Source organism: Haliotis asinina, chromosome 3 (assembly GCF_037392515.1).
Source record: "Haliotis asinina isolate JCU_RB_2024 chromosome 3, JCU_Hal_asi_v2, whole genome shotgun sequence".
Classification (NCBI taxonomy): domain Eukaryota; kingdom Metazoa; phylum Mollusca; class Gastropoda; order Lepetellida; family Haliotidae; genus Haliotis; species Haliotis asinina.
In genome coordinates, this window is record NC_090282.1 from 37,461,120 (window position 1) to 37,485,083 (window position 23,964).

At 38.0% G+C, this 23,964-nt stretch overlaps 1 protein-coding gene across 1 annotated transcript in view; it reads left to right on the forward strand.

The window, feature by feature from the left end:
* The first annotated feature begins 5,855 nt into the window (after positions 1 to 5,855).
* LOC137278867 (failed axon connections homolog) overlaps positions 5,856 to 23,964 on the forward strand; it is a 34,530-nt gene continuing 16,421 nt past the window's right edge. The window contains exons 1-2 of the mRNA XM_067811370.1: positions 5,856 to 5,944; positions 17,072 to 17,204. Of these exons, the coding sequence (XP_067667471.1) occupies positions 5,856 to 5,944; positions 17,072 to 17,204 (222 nt within the window). The remainder of the gene's footprint in view (positions 5,945 to 17,071; positions 17,205 to 23,964) is intronic.

The following is a 23,964-nucleotide window of genomic DNA, read 5'->3' on the forward strand; positions in this document are numbered from 1 at the left end:
CATATATATAAAGCAGCACCCTAACTTCAAAGTGTACTGCTTGTTTCACGTCCTGGGCCTAAAAATCGAAAGGATGGATTCCTGAGCTGACAAACTATTGTGTTATAAGTGGTAGTAATTCCCGAGTATTAGGGGTCAGACTGCCTTACTTATTTTGGAATTTAATGAATATTGTATGAAACATTTAGTCGTCTGTTATTGTAAAAAACAAACAAATCAGTTATTTACATTATGAAGGTTTTAAGAAGGAATTCATTTGGGTTGTTTTTGCCTCAGTCCACCCTAATGTGGACAACATAACCAATTATCTATTTACAAATTCATTATATTTCGTGAATTCACGAATTGCATAACAGTATGGGTGTCGTGCCGGGAAGGCCAGAACGTATTCATGTTGGGAGTAGAGTTCAACTTGAATCATGGCTACTCAGTTATATCAGACCAATATTTAAGAATAGATTGTAGTCAGGCTTTTGATACTGTTTTGAGACATAGTTTATGGATTAAAGTACTTGTAGTAATGTAAGCAGCAAATGTTTTAAGATGATGTACACAAGGCACCAACAAATTAAATCCTGTGTAAAACATGATGACTTCTAAAACAGTACTCTTCCACTGGGATATTGGCGTTGTATAGGGTGGAAATTCATTCCTTTTCTTAATTGCTCTTGAAACCTTTTTTATGTAAACACACGTAAATGGTACTGTAAGTTGTTTGATTGATGAACAGCTTAGAATTTACATACATTTATTAGAACTATCTTAAACATTATTCCCGGGCAAGGATTCACTATTCTGACATGTAATAAACCTTGTCCTGTAAGTCAGTGTGTCTGGTAAATATTTATTTAATCCATGATGTAATGTAGGTTTATGTAATGTTTATGTGTTATTCAAATCGTGGCGGGATAAATTATTTACGCTTCTGTGGATAATAAGTAAAGCATACACTTATTTTGGAAAATGCTGGTCATACTAGGTCATACTAAATATGACAGTCAATATCAATTTTTGACACTTAGGGCAAGAAGGATGCAGATGAGTGAAGTTATACTACTTTATAGCATTGATTCCTAGTTGATCGCACAGGACAACAAATAGCAAAAACACTTACAGTCAGGCCGCGTTAATCCGAACACTTCTGTTTTTCATCAAAAACGTTCGGATAGTGAAACGTACGGACTACTGAAGCAAACACCACTTCAGGCGAGTTACTTCCCTTTGACATTCTGAGACTAGAACATACGAACTTATGCATGTATCAAATGACTTTATTAGAGTTTGTAGACATAACAACTTGAATATTAACATAACAATCAGTCAATGCAATGTCTGAATAGATTATTTATAGCATTACACATACCAATCACTCACTTGTGTTGAAAGAAATCTCCAATAACAGTCTGTTTGGAGAGTGGCTTGAAAGACGCACGCATGCTGACCATTGTCTCCAAGTTTTTGTCATCTCCAACATACTCGAAATAATTTATCATAGAGTCCATTAGAGGCTCTCATTTGGCTTTACGATTTTTCTCTTTGTATCTACAAATTTCTCTTTTTTGTGCGGCAGTAATTTCTCATCGTTTTACGCTTAGGGGTGGAACTTGCCATTGGGACTGATTTTGACTCGATCGGTATTTTATACAGCAAGGAAACATGACAGGTATTACTCAAACTAAACAAAAGTTAAACCTATTAACTGATTAAAATCACAAACTAATGACATGCTCACATGTATATGTACATGATCCCAGCTTTAAATGTGCCTCTTCACACGTCAGATCAGGGATAACCTACAATCTCTATATATAGTCTCTCTGGTCAGATGCAGTTACATTAATTTGAATCGCAAATGCACACTATCAAAATACGGCTTATTCTTGCAGTTCTCATAAATAAATATGTCCAATGCATGATCACCTACGTACATTAGCCTTTAAGAACTCGAACGGAACAAACTATGAATGGAATACTAGTAATTAAGTCTATACGCTTATGGGTATCATTGGCTAAAGGAGAAACTGAAAAAAGCAGCCTTAAAAGCCTTCGTAAATTTCAAAAAAAATTACAAGCCTTGTAAATATCATCTTTCGAAACTTTGGAAATGTGATATTTCCAAATTGTAAATTTGTGAAAATCACCGTCGGTTCTTGTGATTCTGAAACTGCACACGGCACTAATATTCTCCTAATCTCTTCTGGTATGAAGTGGACTTTCTGCTGTTCGTGGTTGTAAGCGGTTATAAGTACTCTCAGTAGATGTGCATGCTCTAGATTCACAAGTTTAGTTGTGGTAGCGTGAGAGTAACAGTGTAATAGATATTGACACGGACTATAGAAATACAGCTCTATGCTTATGTCAACATTACAACTTTGCTTCCTTGATGGTATCTCAAAAGCTGACCTTTTATGCTGATAATGTGTAGTCCCCGTATATTTGCTTTCTCTGGGTTCAGCAGTTCAGCTGCCACAGTGGGATGGAAACAGTGTGATGGATATTAATATGGAAATACAACGCCTGATCGCCTCATGTTAACATTTCAACTTTTGTATCGGCCGGAGCAAGACCTGTCAAGCTTGTATGTTGTTAAACTAAAAATGCTTTATGGTTCAACTTCTTTATTATACAAGGTCACAACGTTTCGAGACAGGTCCTGGTCTCTTCTTCAGGTGTTTCATCTTTAGGTGTACTACATCCCTTTAGTTTTACCCTCACTTCACCGACTTTTTATATTTATTTCGCTAAAGCATGCAGAAATCTGGTTAAGCCAACAAGCCTAGTGACTTGTATAAACGCAGTAATTATTCCACTATGTGGATTCATTAATGAATCAGTTTGTCAAGAAAATAATAATACTGAGACCAAATAACATATGACTGAGTAAAGGATATGTCCATATTTGTGCTGGTTATGCTTAGCAAGGAAATATGCTGCTGCAGAAAATTAATATCTACATTGAATATTGAGTTATTCCCTATGCCGTTACCGTCTAAAGTAGTTTCAGCATCATACTCTTGAGTATAAACATACACAATTGTTCTTAGATATTTATAGTTCCGACATATGAAAGAGCACTTAGCTGTTTCCGATATATGTCGATGTGTTTGTCTGCGTTTAAATGAAAGTATTTGTATAGTGTATGTGATATATAGTATATTGTACATGATGCACTGTTTACTGCATGTGAAATTTGCGACCGTTAAACTAACGGGTGAAATGGCTCAAGAGCAGTGTGTATTGACAATATGTATCTCAAAAGCTGATCATTTATATGCTAAGGTTCATTTCAATGGCTACTCCGGTTCCAAAGACAATAAGGACTTAGCTGCAAATAAAACTCAGCACACAGGTACAGAACTGGGCATAGACGGTGAAAACGTTAGTGAAATGGAATGTGAAAATAACTAACGTATGTACATTGTAAAGTTATCAAACCAAAATAGATAGCATATGACTGTATAAACAATTCAATTAAAACATGAATTGATTGGGGGGTTTTTTTCAGGACTGTTGTTTTCCAGGTTAATACATTTTCTGGTTTGCTTTTTTCCACTGAATAAACAGAGGTTCCATTGGCTTTGAGATTCCTGCTTCCCAAGAGATATTTTTTAAATCTAAGAAAATGAGTTTGTAATGAATTGATCTAGAGTTACAGACCTTCCTGTAATTCCAGTTGAAGAAAATGGACTTGCAGTTATATGATCGATACTAACGGAAACCATTACTGCTTTCAACACCTACGGAAGCGATACAAACGTCTAGATTGTATTAAAGGCAAGAAGCCCTCATCGCTGCTCGCAACTATAATTATGTCTAAATTTGCTCAACATTATTTGAAGATCAAGAGTTCTAAGTTTGGTGCTAAGTTTGTAACTGATTATTGTTTTGTGGGACAGTACCATATGGTTGTGTACGATGTCTTTTTCAAGTTGACCGCACGTTCTTCTGGAAGTCCATCAAAACATCACGAAGCAACAAGACGTTTTGCAACAGTATATCGTGCCATGTCTGACGGCAAGTTAGTGAGCCCGAAGCATGGGCATCTCACTTACAAACTGTTTTCCATGACACGGAAAAAGATGCTTCATTCAAATCTGAAAATGAGGATAAGATGAAAATGCCAACGATGGCACACGTCTTATCACCATGAGTCCATGATAGCCAAACTGTGCGCGAAACTGAAGAACAACAAGACTGGAGGAAATAACCATGTAGTATACGAACATTTGAAGTATATTAGTAAAATGCTTATCGCCCATATATACCATCTCTTCAACATGGTAATGAGGTCAGGCATTATGCCATCTGTATGGAAGGATAGCAAATCCTGCCAGTTTTAAAAGGTGGTAACAAGAACCGCAAAGATCCAAACAGAAGGATGACTTTGACTCCTGTTCTTGAAAGACTCTTTGAAATGTGTCTAAGTCTTCTTCTACCTTCACTAAAGCAAAGTGATGTCTTCTCAAACATACCCACCTGGATTGTCGACCCTGCAAGCATCCTTTAATCTCTATGAAACCATTCATTACTATTGCAGATGTCAGTGTTGCTATGACATTTACAAGGCATTTGACACTGTTTGACAGGGTGGTTTGAGGATGAAACTGTTCGATAACGACGTCAAAAGCCAGATGTGGCGTATATTTGACAAGTTGTATTTTGGTATGAGGTGCTCTATGAAAACAGGAAACTACCAATCAAGATGGTTCAGTTTACTGCAAGGTGTTCGTCAGTTCGCGATCTTTTCTGCCACACTCTACCTTTTATTCATTAATGAACTCCTGTCAGAACTGACTAGTGCTAATAGAGACATTCATTCTCGATCTCAACACATGCTGCCCAACACAAACAGATGACAGAGCCTCAGTGATCCCATCATACAGCGATATAAAGACATTATTTGCTGATAGCTGAGAACTATAGCAGGCGGTAGAGGTTAAAGAAGATCCATTAGAAGTCTTCTTAACCTCTAGACACAGTACACAAACAAGGAACTCTCTACAAAGTCACTCCTGTCCAAGACAGCTACAGCTACTTTGTTGGATCACACGATCCAACAAAGCTAATATGTACAGATTACTGATATATATTATTGATATAATCTGTTTCGACCCTTTACATAAACAAATAAAATATTGAAACAATTTATAGTTGATAAAAATATTTATTTGCTGGGGTGAAATGATCCCGACATGGGGTGAAACGACCCGGGTGAAACGATCGACTTGGGGTGAACGTCTTTGGGGTGAAATGACCCGTTATCCTTTATACCTACCGCTTGAATTCTAACTGTAATGTTAGCAGGTCTTACGTTTCCCAACGGCTTTACAACTCCCCTGATAATTCTTTGAATACTATTTCGGATGTAGTGAACAGGTCTAAAGTTACCCAATGACTAATAAAACCATCAACCACCCTGAAAGGAATGAGAACAGGCCAGTAATAATTGCGAAGATCTCTAATCCCTTTAATCTATTTTCGCAGACAATGTGTACTTGGTGATTTTGGTGAAGTGACGGGAATGTGTATTGCTACTTGCTGCCGACTCCGATAGTCCAGATGTTAACCTTTACCTGGCGGTTCACAGGAAGCGGTCGGTTGACTCGGTGAGAAAATATATTTAGGTTAGCCTTACTAAATTTCTTTCACTCACTAGGCAAACAACAGTGTGAGCGCAAGCGCAATGAATTATTACTTCGCTCAACGCTTATTCCCCTTTCCAACATAACATAGTACTGCCGGTGGCCTTGTGGGTGTTATTCAGGTTGGTCAGGTTTAAAGCACCTCAGTGAAATGAGACAACACAGGGAGACGCAGGCCATCAACAAAGGAGACTCGTGAATGCTTATAGAGACATGGACACATCACAGAAAGTGCTGCATGCTGTCGGTGGTGTTGTTGTAGCTGTGGTGTCAGTCGTCGCTATCAAGAAACTATTTCACAAGTAAGTTGTCACAACTTGAGTTTGTTGATAGTGTAACTGAGGAAACAAAAAATTAGCTACTCTGAGAAAAAATACCCGGTAGGATAATAAAACCCATCCCATAATCAAAAACGAGTGAAGAATGAGGACGATGATTTATGGATATACGTCAACTTCTTTCATTCAGTTATTGTGGCGTTTCGACATAGATACTAATGGTACCGGGTATAAAGTTATGGAGAGAATATATACATGAAGTGTTGTTACAATAAAAGAAAGGAAAATGAATTGCTTATACAATTGATAGGGTTGATGTACACAAACTGATGGGACGCCAGAAGTTAATACGGAGTATGGTATAAATCGGCAATATTTCAATATATATTTATACCGTTTTTATTAGCGAGGTCATCATAAAATGATGCATACCTTGGTGGAATGTATACAGATCCTGATAAAACATAACTTTCAGTACCAACAAAATGTTTATCAACACTGAAAAACATGCCAATATGACTTTTAAAAATCCAAGTAAAACGTTTGACAATATTTCTTTTGATAAATGCATACCACCTCAATAACGACCCTTGCCGTCATATCTGGTGGCGTTCTGTACAAAACACTTATATACACACTGAAACTTGGGTGGTCTATTTCCTTATCAGCCCACGTCTTCAAAAAGGCGATAACGCTATGTTCTAATAGATAAGGAATAGGATCAACATCAATCAGCTTTGAAAATAATACTTCAATGTTCCAAATGAGAGTCACAGTTTGCAGTAGTATTATATAAGCTGTGGCCACACCCCTATTTAGTTCCCTAGCTATTAGCCTCTGGAGATCTGAGATTAGGTCTGTAAGGACGCCGGTCTGCATCCAGTTGGTCCACGACCACCAGTTTACCATGCTTGTGTAGTGTCCCGTCTTCACCTCGAGTCGACAAGTCGTGATATATTGTGAGTTCCGTGGCGTCAATTGCATCCACTGGGAGGAAATGTTTGACATCCGAGTTCAAAAGCCTGAAGATTATAGGTCGGTCACGATCTCGTAAACGGTGGCCTACCCCGTGAGCACGTGTAACTTCTCCACTTGTCAGGTTGCGGAAAGGAATATCGTTCAGCACATCAAGGACTGTTTGACGACAGTCTGCTGCAGTCTCTTTATCTAGTTCTTTGACTCCATAAGTAACCAGAATTATTGGAACTACTTCTCGCTTCCTGATCGTCTAAATCTCTGTCAAGCTTCTTGGTAGTCTCTGTTTTTGTGTGCACAACATTTTCTAAAGTGTCTATCACAGTTTGGAGTTCCGTCACATCAAGTCTCATAATTTCATGCACACCTCTGAACCACCGTTTCACTTCCTGCAACACTTCAGTAGGGATCCCCTGTTTTAAAATATTGTCTCCAGTGAAATAACAACAAAACCAGTTATGCACAATCATACTGTGTAACATTTGGAATATAGTCGCTTTTGAAAAATGACTGGTGCATGGCATGTAATTTGCATGTGTACGATTTTCATTTTAACACAAACTTCTAGAACCAAACACTAACAAATGTGTGTCAAATGCAAGATGAGTGTCAAAATTAATGATCTCAGTGTATGCGCGTGTATGGGGCTACTACGTTCTGCACCTGCATATCATGCGTTGTGTTCAGGGGTGGTAATAGAGGGAAATGGTGGTGCGTTCATAAGACGTCTGTACTTGAAACGTGTGTCAACGTTTACACTTGCTATCCAAGTTGACAGTTCAGGTTCCACTGCTTTTTTGAAGAGTATATTTGCTGACAACTATTGATGAATGACTTCGTCACTATTACACAGTAAGTCCAGAAGAATAGGATTTAGAGTTACATCCCCTGAAATTCTTCACAGCTTTTTACGTGTGTCTATTTCTTCTGTACCCCAGATGCATTCAAAATTATTGGTTTTGCAAAATAAGCAATTACTGAGGACTTTAAATCACAGTTTTACATGTGTTGTCAGAATAAATGTACGTTTAAAAAAGTGAAATGTCCATGGCCCATAAATTTGTGCAGCCTCTCACCAAACCAGTTATCACAAAGTAACAAATGTAACATAAAACGCGCAAATGTTAACATGTATACAAATTTTCATAATTAAAATTAAATGTGTAATTTGTGTGTTTCAGAGTAGTTTTAGAGTCATATGCACAATGATTTTACCATGCACTATTTAAGGAATAAGTTACTTCTGGGAAATTTTGTATTCCCTCAACCTTTCATATATCTTGTAAATTTATACATTTCTCAAATGGCAATCTGTTTCAATTGGATTTCTACTACTATTTCCAAAGATTAAAATTTGATATGTACTCATCCCTCAAAAGGAAATGCTGTTATTACGGTTAAGTATTCTTGTATACAGTAATAGCTTAGTCAGCAAAATGCCATGATAATAATCCAAATGCCACGGTAATAATCCGTTTATATCGTGCTCACGTCCAGGCATATTGATAGCTCATAGAGCTACGTACATCATTATGCCAGGTCACCTAGGTGAAGTGAGACAATGTGGATTTCAGTATCATGTCCAAGGATACTACGCAAATGTGCCCAGCTTGGGACTCGAAACTCGGTGTCGAACCCGAGCCTGCAGCACGATGTTGTGCTCCATAAACTGCCATTCTGAACATAGCGTCAGTGTTTACACAGCATGTTCATTCATTTCAAAATTCAATCTGGATTTTGTGATGTCAGTGATTAATATATCACATCTAGCATGTGGACCATCCCAAGACGACAGATGCAGAGACATAAGAAATATACACAATTTGGTAGCATATACAGATACCCTAATATTGAGCACACAATTAATCAGCAGGGGAAGACACATCTGCAAGTAGTCTTCACACAGCGGTAGTAATTTATGTATGAAAATTGTATATTAATGCATTGCATGTTTACATTTTCAATTTTATGTTGTGAAGTTACACTTCCAATACAGCACAACGTGTAACCATTATTTTTCGTTTTGTTGGTTGTAGTTATTTTGTTGTTATTGTCATGGCAAATGCATGTTCCTCTCTTCTCAAACAGTCATCATTAACACCTTTTCAACAAAACATGTATAGGATTCACCATTTAAGACAGTCCTGCCTTTCCTAATCAACAACTATGCAGTTAAAAAAATACTCCCTGAAAAACTGTACATCATTGTGACCTACCTCTTTGAAGGTAGTATATAACTTCCACAAAAGCGTATGTACATACGGATTTGGTTTAATCTGGTAATTTGTGTATGAATGCACTGGCAACCTCGTGTGGCAATTATGCCACTGACATTATATTTATGTCCAGGCATAACATGAATACCATCCGGGTTACAGAGATAAACCGATAAAGTGATCGGAGGGTTCGCTTTTGAACACCCTTGTCACAACAATATACAGGAGCATTTCGCAAATTTATATGTATACACTGAAAAGGAATTGTACAGATGAGCAAGATACAGGTCAAATTATAATGAAGACACATCAAATGAGTATGTCACATTCATTATATACATTTCCAATTGTGTGGCAGATGATCCAAATCTGGGGTAAAATGGTCAAATAATAGTGATCGGGGTTCGCCTTGAACACCCTTATCACAACAGTCCAGAGGAGTGTTGCAAATGTCATATATGATACATTTCAGTGATTTGACGAAGACGATAATAATGAAGGTTAATCGTCAGCAAAATTATATAAAGTGATCGGGGTTCGTTTTGAACACCTTTATCAGAACAGTGCAGAATGGTTCCACATACTAAAACACATTTGATATTATGAAGGGTATATATGAGCCCCAGGCCTAATTCTTCAGTGATCGGATTTCGCCTTGAACACCCTTATCACAAGTCTCCAGACTAATTTGAAATGCTAAGATGGCACCAAGAAAAGTGGCATTTGCTAAATTTAACTTAACAGTCCACAACTAAAGTCCGTTTGGCTCAAAAGCGGACCGATGAACTGCTATGTAACTCGAAATCTAATAAGCATAACATACTCAATGAAACTCTGATCATAATCAAGACATCATACCAATTCTTTGAGGTTTGGGCAGAATTTTTGTCCTAAGTTGTTTAACAAACTCTCGTTAAAATACTGACACAGTTTACTTTTTATTACGACGGAGGAGTGCAAGGAACGACACAGCCAGGTGTTCGAGGAGCACGTGCACAAGTGCCGAGAATGTCATTTATGAGCGGTGAGACGTTCATTGCTGTCTTTACGTATCCGATGAACGAATTCTTTGAAAGTGAGACGACGCAGCTGATGATGCAAAAGGTGTATTTGTGAAGGAGTGAATGTCCTGTTTATGGTTTCTGATTTTTTCTGTGTGGATTTTGAGCATTTTTGAGAGGATATAAGCAAAGCTTTGTTGACATTTCATTTCCCTCAGGTTGAAAAAGGTTGATATTTTTATGGACAGTGTCATATGTTAGAAATCTTTTGGATGCGACCCGTGAAGGTCCCGAAGTAGAATAGGCCTTCAGCAACCCATGCTTGCCATAAAAGGTGACTATGCTTGTCGTAAGAGGCGACTAACGGGATCGGGTGGTCAAGTTCGCTGACCTTGTTAACACATGTGATCGGTTCCCAATTGCGCAGATCGATGCTCATGTTGTTGATCACTGGATTGTCTGGTCCAGACTCGATTATATAGAGACCATATTCCATATAGCTGTAATATTGCTGGGTGTGTCTTAAAACTAAACTCACTCACTCACTCTTTTGGATGCACAAAAGCGCAGTTCCACGGCTATTTTATTTGTTAATGTTATGTTTTTAATTTTAGCGTTGTTTGTGATTTGAGGTAAGGGTCCAGTCGATTCTAGTTTTAAAATAGTCAGCACACATGCCAGTGTGCGGGTCAACACCTTACCTCCTTTTTCAATATGGTCTGTAAAAGACTTCAAATCTTCAATGAATAATTTTGATGAATCCCATTTGCCTTGAAAACAAAGCAAACATTCACAATACTAAAGCATGCGTACGCAAGGTATAAGTGCACATGACATGTAACCTACTCAAAGCAATACATAATGGTCCATTCAGTTCTTTAAGTAACATTTAAGTATGTTTTATAAAGTCGGATTTACTGTGATTCTACTGAGGTATATAAAACCAACAATAAAATGCCTATATATTAATATTATATTAAATTAAGTTCGAAATGTCTCCGTGTGCAACTGTTATTTGTTTTGTAAATTAAACGGGGAAATCCGTTATAATAGGTCACATTTAAACGGGACCACGTATTTAAAACTTTTGAAGTGTAAACGAAAATGTTGAAAGAAGCCTTAATACGAAATAAATAATTTCCAGATCATGTCAGTTAACATCATAGATTACTTCTATGGAAGGCCGAGTTAGTTTACACCAATTTACTGAAGATGGTGAATGCAAAACTCAGAGAAATGAATTGAAAACGGTCCTTTTCCAACAATGGTATAGCAGTACATGCTAAACACGTGTGGTATTGCTTTTAATAAATCATTTACGTAGCTACTACATGAAACATATAAGAACTATCATGCATTACCTGCAGGGTATCTGCTGATTGTTGATTAAAAGTTCAATGTTGTCTTCCGTCCACATGCTGAGTGTGCATTCCGCCATTACATACCCCAGCAAAGTAATACCGGGCACATCATTTTCGGTTGTTTCTATTGGTAATTATTGATTACACATTTGTAAAAAGATGGCACCCGGTCTATATGCAAGAGAGAATTGTGGATATCTTTTGTTGAGTATAACATATAATTCGTGGAAGTTGGCATTTATGAGTCAAATATATGACCCCGACGATGAAATTCCGTTAGGGTTCAAGTTGCTTGTGGTCCTGGTAATAATTCATTTACGTGAATGTAAGTAACTGAGGTTCTGCGTTTTAATACAAAAAACAATATTTGTGTGTATGCTTTAGCTTCCATGGAAACACAAGTCAAATTCAAGTACTTAACAACAAAACTGAAATTGCAAGAAGTGGTCATGAATAAGGTAAAACATATTGAATTAAATCCATGTAAGTGAGCGATATAACTCTGTAAGGGGTACCGGGTCAAGTCGGAATAACCTACTAGGGGTAATCGAGTCCAGAACGTCTGACCAGTCAAGATCCGGGTGAGAATTCATCAACCCATGTCGTAAGACTCGACTAAAGGGATCGGATGGTCAAGCTCGCTGACACATGTCATCGTGTTCCAGTTCCTGAGATCGATGTTCACGCTGTTGATCACTGAATTGTGTGGTCCAGACTCGATTATTTACAGACCACCCTCATGTAGCTGGTATGTCAATTGCTGTGTGCGGCTTTAAACAACAACCCAACCATAAAATAAAAGAAAGAGAAAAGTACAGTAAAGGTTACCATGGCACACTGGTGACGGGTTGGTTGTAGGTCAATATATGGTTTGTAGTATTATCTATAATTGTGTAATGCACACACAGACTTGATATGATGCTGTTTCCAGATTGGAGTGTCTCCAGCTTAGGAAGACTTGTTAACCCCTTTATCACCCATGCCTTACCGGTAAGGATTTCATTAACATTATCCAGTTCTGTATTTACATTTTTGATACAGACCACCAGTTTGTTGGATGAGGAACTTTCTCTTTTAAGGTTTACACACAGAATTAGTTCTTACGGTCATCTATTCAGAACAAAATCAATTGTGTTCCGTAATTTTCAGCAACTTGTCCTTAACGGTGTATGCCTGACGCAGACAATACTACACAACGTCTCATTACACACGAAGTATACGAACTGAGTGTCCTTCCTATGGTATCTGACCGAGCGAAAGCGCTATTGTACAAATATCCAATTGAGATGATACTGAGAATCCAGCTAGTGGCACCTGGGTTGTCTCGATGCTGAGGAAGTCAATGATAAAATAAGGAAATGAGTACGACGCTTCGGTGTAGGTACAAACACCGTTATCAAGCATGTGATGTTAGTACCGACACCGAACCTTCGCACTCATTGTAATAAAGAAGCTGACTATTCATTAAACTTGGATTTCCTTCATCTGTGAAACTTCTAAAACGCACATCAAAGAAAATAACACGTGGATTGGTTTCGGTACCTTTCATTCCGATTCCGGACACGCCATGACGTTTTACACTGACGGTATGTAAAAGCGACACGGGCATTATCACTGAAATACTAAATTTGGGTTCAACAGTGAAACGAAATAATCTCAACATATTACAGAAGTTTTGCACACGTGTGCTGGAAAGGCAACGTTAGTGTTGAAAGAACATGTTAACAGATATGCATGGAAATATATGGTACATAGGAAAATCGAGAAATGTGTCTAGTTATTTCGAAAAAATAATTTCAACTGTCTTGCTGAGCCTGGAGTGATGTATCAAATCGCACAATGTAAGATTCGCAATACACTCAAATCTGCGTTGAAAGAGCACGCTCGACTTTATCTGCATGCTTCTGAAATATAGACGAAGCTGCAGTAATATTGCTCGACATAAAGAAAGTTTATTATTTTCGAAAATAATAGTAGAAAGTTGTGAAGTCTTTTTGGAAGTTTCTTGACACTTTTGCCTAGATTTGAATATGAGACACATGTAACGGTGTAACGGACTAAAGTTGTATGTTGACGTATGGTACATCACCGCTATACTTAGTATAAATGCAGTACAAACTATGAGTTGATGTTCTGTTTAACGTAAGCGGTCAAGTATTTAATATTCCGGGTTTGAAAAACCTGAAAATCAGTTTGTCCTCGTGTTTGATATGGTGGAGAGGTCAATGTTATTAGACGGGATGAGGATAAGATTGTTTTATTAGACAAACTGTTCAACCGTCTCTAGATGATTTTATTTGCATGACTGTTTACTAGATGACATTATATATGTCAGCCAATAACTCCGGGCCCTAAAGCTCTTCTAGTGGTGTGGTAGAAGTATCTACATTGACATCTAAATGTGAATGCTTTCACCTGAACAAATTTTACATTTAGATCTGAATGTGAATGCTTTCACCTGAACAAAGCAATAGTTTAGGTGGATGTTAGGTCGTCATTGTGATAATGATTGTGATCACACAACCCTTTGAATCGGTTGCTACACAAATACATACTGTAAAACGAGAACAGTTTCGACGAATTTTGCGTTTGTCCTGACCTTGCAAAAGGTTTAAGACGCAGAAAAGGCAACGAATGGTCGTGGGGTTTCTTAACTTTATTCCATATTGTACCATAATATAACATCTTTAAAACAATGCAGCATGCTTAAAACATATTGTCTCTAAGCACTATCCTTTATTGGAACATTATCAGTGTCTTGTCAACGATTCATTCAGACACTTGCCCGCAAACATTTTGCCTAGGAGCCCGAATGCTCGCCAGCCACGCACAACAGTCTCCTTGTTTTTCTTCACTTGGTCATAGCTGGACATTGCCCATCGAGCATGGATCGGCTTCATTACAGTAAACCTTAAACAAACATGTTTGTTGGTCTTGTCCTTCACGGTGTCTGTCACGCTGTCAGCATACCGCTGCGCGAACTGAGCTTTCATGGCTGTCTTGAACTCGACATTCAATCTCTCTCCTTTATTGTTCTCTATTTTCATAAATGATATAGAATTATGGTTAAAAACATTTGATTGTAATGGCGTTGATATATCTATTAATAACTATGATATGAATGTAATCTACATACAGCTTCTGGTACTTTTATATGCAGACGACACCGTACTATTTGCTACCTCAGCAGCATCCCTGCAAAGGTCCTTGGACCAGTTTCATGGGTATTGCCAGATGTGGAGACTGACTGTAAATAGTGATAAGACTGAAGTTGTTATTTTTGGAAGTGGGAAGTGTAGAGTAAATAAGCTATCGTTTCATTATGTCACAAATGAAATTGAAATAGTAGATAATTATAACTACCTGGGGTTTAATTTTCACAAAAATAGAAAGGTTTCCTTCGGTATTAATGTACTTGCTACACAGGCAAAAACATGTATGTTTTTGTTGTTGAAATTGGCAAGAAATAACGACTTACCACTAGACTGTGTACTTAAAGCGTTTGATATCATGATTTTACCTATCATGTTGTATGGATCTGAATTTTGGGGCCATGGTAAAATTGATATACTTGAAACCGTACATATAAAATTTTTAAAACTGGCCTCGGGTCTCAGAATGTCTACACCAAATCACTTCTTATGGTGAATTCGGAAGATGTCCTATCAGTATCCATGTATCTAAAAGAATTATTAGTTATTGGCATAAACTTGCTACGACCATGTCCCAATCCAAATTATCGCAGATAATCTATAATCTCATGTCACTAGATAGTGTAGTAACTAATCATTCCCATCCTTGGCTTAAGTTTGTTGCGGACTCATGCGGACTTAGCAAGGTGTATATTTTCCCTAGTAATTTTAGTCGAACATGGTTGTTGAATATGGTAGAATGCAGATTAAGAGATCATTTTTTTCAAGATTAGAGGAATAAAATAGAAATGAGCTCTAAGGGACAATATTATAAATATATTAAACTCTACCCTCATTTGAAGCCTTTCTATTATTGCCCAAACATATTTATTTTCTATTATTAAAATTCAGAACCTCCAATCATTGGCTACCAATTGAAACCGGGCGCTGGAATAAAATTCCAAGAGAAAATAGAACCTGTAAATTATGCGAATCCCCAGCAATTGCAGATGAGTTTCACTATATTTTTCGCTGTCCTGCCTTTAACGAATCTAGAAAAAAATTGATACCAACCAAATTATTGAAACACTCAAACATTGTATCGTATAAAATTTTGTTTACTTGTTTAGATATTACTGTACAAAATAACTTAGCAAAGTTTGTGAATGTTATCTCTTCTGCTATAAGAACTGTTAGGTAACAGACATGTCATATCAGCAACTGATTTGTGATAATATATTGTCATACTCTGCTGCCATTTTGACTGTATGTAAAGATTGATGTGGGTACCATGTACTCTCATACCACCATTGGTGGTCTTTGGAGAATAAATGAAGTTGAAGTTGAAGTTGACAAGCCCACTGGTTGTAGCTCGCCAGGAACTTACGTTGTTTTAACAATGACTCGCATCGGTGCACAGCTAAAACATCAAAGATGACAAGTGATATCTGACGTAGTGGCAGTTTGAGTTCTTTCTTGATTCCCTTTGTGTAAGGGACAAGCACATGATCAACGTAATCCAACATTCTGTTTTCATTACTCAAATGATTGCGAGTGTGCCATTGGAAATTTGTACTGGACGTGGCATTTCTCAGTCTGGTCTTGGTAAACTAGTTATGAGGATAACATGTTTCCGCTGGCTTTACTGCCATGCAATAATGTTGTCTCTCTTTTCTTCACTAAGCATACAATGCCCACCTGTTTACATCCCCGAGAAGCTAATTTTTCATTTGGAAGCCAGTACATTTTTTCACTCCAGTCTGATCAAAGTTTATAACCAATTCCGGTCTAATTTTGTTCTTAGCCACTGATTCTCCAACATCAGAAATGAACTCTTCCTTTTGTTCATCAAAATTGACTGGCAGTTTTCTGGCAGCTTTCCTTCCTTTTCGTTGTATGTGACAAAAATGATTATGTCCAAGATTTTGTGATTGAGATAGGGTCACCGTTTTCGGCCAGAAGTGATAGGTTTTCGTACGTTACGATGCCTCTTGCTGTAGCCACAAGAATGTTATTAGTGATGATTTCCCCCATTATCATAAATGGAATGTACATGTTCTGTCATAAGTTCCTCAAGTTCTCCAAGCAACAATGACCAGCCTCGTCGTTTGTGTACAATTTCCTCAATGTTTTCAGTTTTCTGCTGACAGTTTGGTCAAATAGGATTTTTTCATGAAGCTGACCGTGCTTTCCCCAATTTGCTTCTCCAATGCTGAGCTAAAGTGTTTAGCTGCTCTTTGATTTTGATGGTCGATGGCAGTATCAGCTTTGGGATGCAAGATCTGTCAGGGAACAGTGATGTGTACGCATCAACCTTAGAGGAATATGGAAAGGGCCTTGTTGCTATCATGTAAATTAAATTGGAGATAATTTATTTATACCCTTTAGATATACTTAAGGCATGTCGTAATGTTAGGTTTGACGTATGTTTAAAATGCTACACCTACTGTAATCGGTTCTTTTGTAGAGAGACAAATAATGACTATCCTCGTGATACTGTGATCCATCACCAGATGGTCAGAGGTGCCTACGTCCCAAGCATGACGCCATTTGCCGTGAAGCTGGAGACCTACCTCCGGATGGCCAGGATACCCTACCAGGTGGGCGAATAAGTGATTGATCACGTTTCATGTCATCTGATTTCATAGTACTTCTGAAGTGGTATTTTGAAAAATATATGCACCTTGTCCTAAAGTTTGTACTTTTAAAATACCTTTTGTCCACTGGGCGTGTATGATGCACTTGAAAACATTTGCTTTTTTAAAACAAGGCTAGTTATTTTTTATAGACACAATAGACATTCTATTAGCATAGCATATTGATATGTTGGAGGTGGCGATTGCACGTTAGTGTCCAGTTCGGTGTTCATTTATGTCACTCTGTTGTACGTTGTACGCCGGACGGTTTATAAAACCAGTGCTGGGTAGCGAGATGAAACTTCTGTTGTTACACCTTCATCTGACGCCTATCACAATCTTGTAACGAAGGTCATGAAGACAGGTAAATTACTTACAGACATTTGATGAATAGCAAATGAGGGTCACGCTTTACTGTGACACCTCCTCTGTGAAGATCTCACTCCTGTCTAATCCTGGTTTTAGGGTGTAGTGATGAAAACGCTCATCTAAAAAATAGTGACAAGTATGTAATTAATCGAGTCTGGACCAGACAATCCACTGATCAACAGCATGAGAATTGATCTATGCAACTGGGATACTATGACATGTGTGATGAAAGGGCATGTTGTCTCGAGCTGTCACGATGCGGTGTAAAAATATGCAACAGTGAATAAATGAACAGATGTGAGAGACCATAAATGGGATACATTGAAATATTACATATATCTGCTATACATGTGAAAATAGTATAACCGGAATGGAGGTATTTCTTTGGAAATTCCTTGGATTGGATAATTGCGCTTGTCTCACAATGAGGGTCGCCTAGCAATGGCGCTCAATGATCTACGACTTCCAACGGACCACTAACTCGTAAGTAACTGCATCTCATTAATGACTAAAACTCCTTATTCTGCTAAACGGAATCGGCAAGAAATTCTTTCCTCTCCCGAGTGTGATCTCATCTCTCAATGACGGATTGAGTGAGAAAGATCAGATCAATCAGGACCTCAGTTACCGCCTCGACAGGAGCGAGCAGTACTCAAGACGAAACAATCTCCGTATTTCGGGGATCCCTGAGTGTGAGGGGAGAACACAGATGGCGTGATGGTGAACGTCGCAAGTCATGTGGAGTAGACATACGTACCCAAGATATTGATATAAGGCACCGCGTTCCTAGGGGACCATCCACAGTGATACAAAATACCCGCCCCATTCTTATTAGGTTCGTTAGCAACGCAGCCAAACGTGCCCTTCTAAAAGCCCGATCCAAATTAAAGCTCGTGAGACAACCCAACTCTCCCAAGATTTATATGAATGTGGATCTCACCCGAACGAGAGCCACCATAGCTAGCAAGGCTCGCAAGCTACATAGCACCAAATTACTTGCTTAATGGTATATTTTACATGAGAACTGAAATATTCCAAATATTCCTGAAATCAACTCATTTGCTAATCGTATTCCTATCAATATGTAGATATTTAATGTACCAAAGTATGTCTTAATATTATAGATCATACTCTCAAGACAACCAAATTATGTATTGTGTCACCCTATTTGCAATTCATGACGTGCACTGTCTCGGCTATGGTTATATCGAATTCTGATGCATGTTAGAGTGTTTGATGACTTGCCAAATATATCTTCACGGTAACCCAGGTGTTCCATGTATCTACCTATTTTCAGACCATGATATTTTAACCTAAACTCAGCTTAATCAGGAATATAGTTGAGGTAGTGATACATGTTAAAGTGTTTATCACACATTCGAAGATTCTTGTAATCACGTAATCAACACTACTGAAACTGCACGTGCAAGTGCGTGTACTCATAATACCCAGGTACAACATTTCTATATGTAGCTCTCATTGTGGGCAACGAGTAACTTACCCCAACAGTCAGTTGATATTCCACACTTGGAATTACAGTTGCCATTACTTATTGTACACACGGACCCGTGAAGGTCCCGGGGTAGAATAGACCGTCAGCAACCCATGCTTGCCATGAAAGGCGACTGTGTTTGACGTAAGAGGCGACTAACGGGATCGGGTGGTCGGGCTCGCTGACTTGGTTGACACATGTCATCGGTTCCCAATATCGCAAGTCGACGCACATGCTGTTGCTCACTGGACTGTCTAGTCCAGACTCGATTATTTAGAGACCGCCGCCATATAGCTGTAATATTGTTGAGTGCGGCGTAAAACTAAACTCACTCACTATTGTATACACGGTCTCTTTCTAAAAATATTTTGTTAGTTACAATCCGACCACGACATTTCTATTAGGTAACACATGCTCGTGCATCATGCGCTGCGTGTATAGCTGAGATTTAAGACAGGTCACTTACATGTTTAGTAAACAGATGATGTTTTCAGTTGTTTGTTTTCCACCGTTACCTTTCCTGTTACAGATGAAAGTTTCCATCCATAAATGAATGCTCTACGTATCAAACTATTGCACTAACACGCTGTGTAGCAATATTAAAAAATCGAAAAATGCATCTTTAAACATGTATTTAATTATTTTGAGGATAATGAAATACTTACAAACTTACAATCTGGTTTTGTACCAGGCGATTTAACGGTAAGTCGGTTAACGTGCCTCTATGACTATATATCGGGTGCATTAGATAGCGGTAAGGAAATTATGGTTGTATTTTGTGACGCAAGTCTGACATAGAGGTGTTATATATAAGTTAAGACGTTATGGTATGGGGGGGTAACTTGCTGAAATGGTTCGAGAGTTATCTAGACAAAAGAGCCGAGCGAGTTGTTGTAAATGGTTACACTTCTGATCAAAGATCAATGATCTCAGCCGGGGTTCCCCAAGGCTTTGTCTTAGGACCCCTATTGTTTATAGTTAATATTAACGACATCGTTGAAGGAATTAACAGCAACATCCGTCTCTTAGCAGATGACACATCACTTTATGCTATAATAGATGATCCTGATGAAACTGCTTTGTGTCTTAATAATGATCTAAAATTTCTGACTGGGCTGACAAATGGCAAGTTACGTTTACTCCTAATAAAACAGATTCTATCCAATTGTCTCGTAAAGTACAGCCTAGCCCAAAACGAAGTTTAGCAATGAAGGGTAGTATTATCAATGACGTTAATAGCCATAAACATTTGAGACATGGTATGCAGCACGATTGTTTCTGGACTTATCATGTTAACTGTATCGCTAAAAAGGTTGCACCCATGGTGAACTGTCTTAAAAGTTTTAAATACCGTGTTCCAAGTGGACAACTGTAACAAACAGCAAGCACTGATACTTGAAAAACGTAATCATGACGCACTCAGAACTATTTGCGGTGCTGTTCACGGTACGAGTCATAAAAAAATCTACGACGAGACAAATTTTCAACCACTATGTACTCGCAGACGTATTAAAAAACTAACATTTTTTCATAAAATGGTTAACGATTTAACTCCCAAATATTTTAGTAGTATTGATCCTCCTAAGGTATCTGTCACTTCCAGCTACAATTTCCGAGACCGTTTGAATCTTTAAAAAAACGATTGTAAAAGTGCAAATTATGCCAAGTCATTTCTCCCAGATACAGTAAGAATGTGGAATCTTCTGTCTATCGATCATAGAGAATCTGCTATGGGTTGTTTTAAGAAACATGTCAATGTGTCAAATAATAATAGTCAGATCTAGTTAAATTTAAACTCTGGATCACGATTCTGTCAGGTTATTCATTCACGCTTCAGGCTCGGTTGCAGCGATATAAACGCACATAAATCCGAGCGATTTATATCTGTAAACACTTCTTGTTCTTGTGGCTATTGTCACAAAGATAAAATTCACTATTTCATATCGTGCGTCAATTACATTGATAAAAGAAATACAATGGTCTCTTCTATGTTAAAGAATATGACATCAAATCAATATTATACGGCTACTGTAATGGATCTACAGAAGATAATTTTAAATTACTAGAATCTATTCATTGTATTGTCAGGTAGATTTGTGTTGTAAGTAGTAAAAGCAATAATTGCATTCCGACACTAATTGATCTAATGATCTAAGCAGCTATATTCAGTGTTATTGATTGTTACACTTCCAGATAGCTTTGTTAATAGCAAGCTTTTCTATCCGCGATTGTTATATTTATAATTTATTTGTATTCCGGTGCGGTATTCAGATAAGCAGCGTACTGGTTGTTTACCAATCCGGTTCCGTTGTTGGAAATGAATATGTTTAAATCATGTGTCAGGGAGCCTGAACAATTCTATTTCTTTATTCTCAAAAACAGCTGATCCCATCAGTCGACTATTACGACAAGCAAGGGATACTGAAGATCATTTCTAACGCGGGTCTTCACGGGTTTGTATGAATGAACAGTGAAGATCAAATATACATCAATACTGAAGAGGCTACACTAAAGAGATTGTTAGTTATAAAATTACAAAACATTGGACTGGTTTTAATAAATGACAACTTATGTATGTTTTTGTTTATGGTATTTACGGTGCAACTTCGGTTATCCGGAACGCGTGTTCCCGTTTTGTAGGACGTTTTCGTCTTAGATGAAAATTCACTGATGCGCGATAATTCGCTTGACAATGGGGGATTAACTAATACTAGTAGTCTGTTTCGGCCAAACAAAGTGCACACTGTAATTTCATCTCATTTTTTCTGTTTCAGCAATTCAACATTTTGGAATATTTTCGTGTTAAAATTCATAACTACACATTTGGTATATTTTCAGAAAATGGGGAAATGGTAGCTGAAGTTCGGAAAATCAAACCATAACTTCTATTACAAATATAGAATATACATGTATAGGTATAACATGAAGTATCTTGCTTCAATAACCCGTGAAGGTTCCGGGGTAAAATAGGCGACTAACGGGATCGGGTGGTCAGGCTCGTTGACTTACATGACATATATCTGACCGTCGCCATATATCTGGAATATTGCTGAGTGTGGAGTAAAACTAAACTCGCCCACTCACTCACTCTTACTTCAATTGCAATCCAAGATAGCGGATGTGACAAGACGTGTTTAGAATCGCTCTCGCTTGTGTGGATATATCTCAGTAAATTATCATCAGTGAGGCCCAGTACAGGCACATATTAGTGAAACAAACATCATGTCAACGTTTGTTACAACAAAAGTCTGATCATGTCGTCCAGAGAAAGGAAATTAAAGCGAACTGGGAAATCCTCAGCAATGAGGAGTTCAAGCGAGAAACGCAAACCGTCAGGATCACCCACGGACTCACTACCAAACCTCTGTTACAGCTTACAATGCCCGATGTCTTCAGTTTCACAAGTACACCAAAATCACCACCAAGAACTGTCAAAACAGACAACTCATTAGAAACAGGTGGCCCAAACATCTCGTACCCGTCAACATTATTCAACTTCATAAATAAAGTGTCAGTCGATGTATTGACGACGAAGCTGTCAGAGGCGTTGATGGTACCAAAGCTACAAGTAAAATTTCAAAAAGCATTCCAACAAGTTGCAAAGGATATGATCGCAAGTACACTCGACACTGTGATACAATCTATGAAAGAGGAGATATCTACGTTACAAGAGAATTTGGGGGAAAAGGACAGAGGAACTGTACAGGAAAAACGACGAACTGGAAGAATACAGTAGAAGGAATTCCATCAGGATAAGTGGCGTGCATGAATCGGAAGACGAGGATATTCAGAGGGCGACCCTGGATGTCCTTAAGAAGATCAACAGGGATATCTCGATCTCGGATATCGATAGATGTCACCGAGTGGGAAAGAGAGTCCAAGGCAGGAATCGTCAGATTATTGTAAAATTTGTGAGTTATCAGGACAAGGACGGGGTGTATACCCAGCGGAGGAAACTTCGCTCTATGATAGAGAACGTTTTCATAAATGAAGACCTGACACAATACAGGAGCAAGCTGTTCAAGATGTCGAGGGACCTCAGGAAATCTCGCTGGATCGAAAATACGTGGACCAGAGATGGTCGTATTTATATTCTTGAACAGTTAGTAGGTGCCGTGCGCCAGATCCAGTGTAAAGAGGACTTGAGCCAATATCTACGGAAATAAGTCGAGTACTGTGTTCGGATCTAGCATTACATGTACCTAAAGATTGCGTTGTGTGTTTCCATCAAAGTGTGGGTCAGTTTCAATTTGCTTGTGTATGATACTGGTCACTACGTGACACGAATTAATACAATGTTATTACGTCTTAATAGTGTGTACATATATACCATGTAAATGCTATATATGTATACATCCATACAAGCTGTCATATACAATGTCATATCACTATCATGGTAACACGTACACATGTTGTTATTATCTGTGTGTGCCTTCTTCTATCATTCCTTACTGTTTTTTTTAGCTCCAACTTTACCAAATCACTTACTCAGAATATCTTATCTCACTAGGTCTGCACTTCCAATCCACGTTAGAATTATACTACAACAATTGGTATTGTTTTACAATGACATGCCCCGAGTTTCATGTCACACCTTATCTTTTCATCTTGTGATATAATTCAACATCGTGTGACATTCGGGATATTTCAGTGTAAAACATGTTTCAACTTGTAAGATCATGCGCTGTAGCAAAAGACATTCCCCATTTAGTTTATGTAACAATTCTTTATAATTGGCTATTCTTTCAGAATTATATAACATGACTGTGTATTCTCTTATCGGCGTCTTGTAAAACAAGCCTTGTGATTAATTTCCTTTGAGCATTACAGTGTCAATTTAGCAACACAAACGTAATCATACTT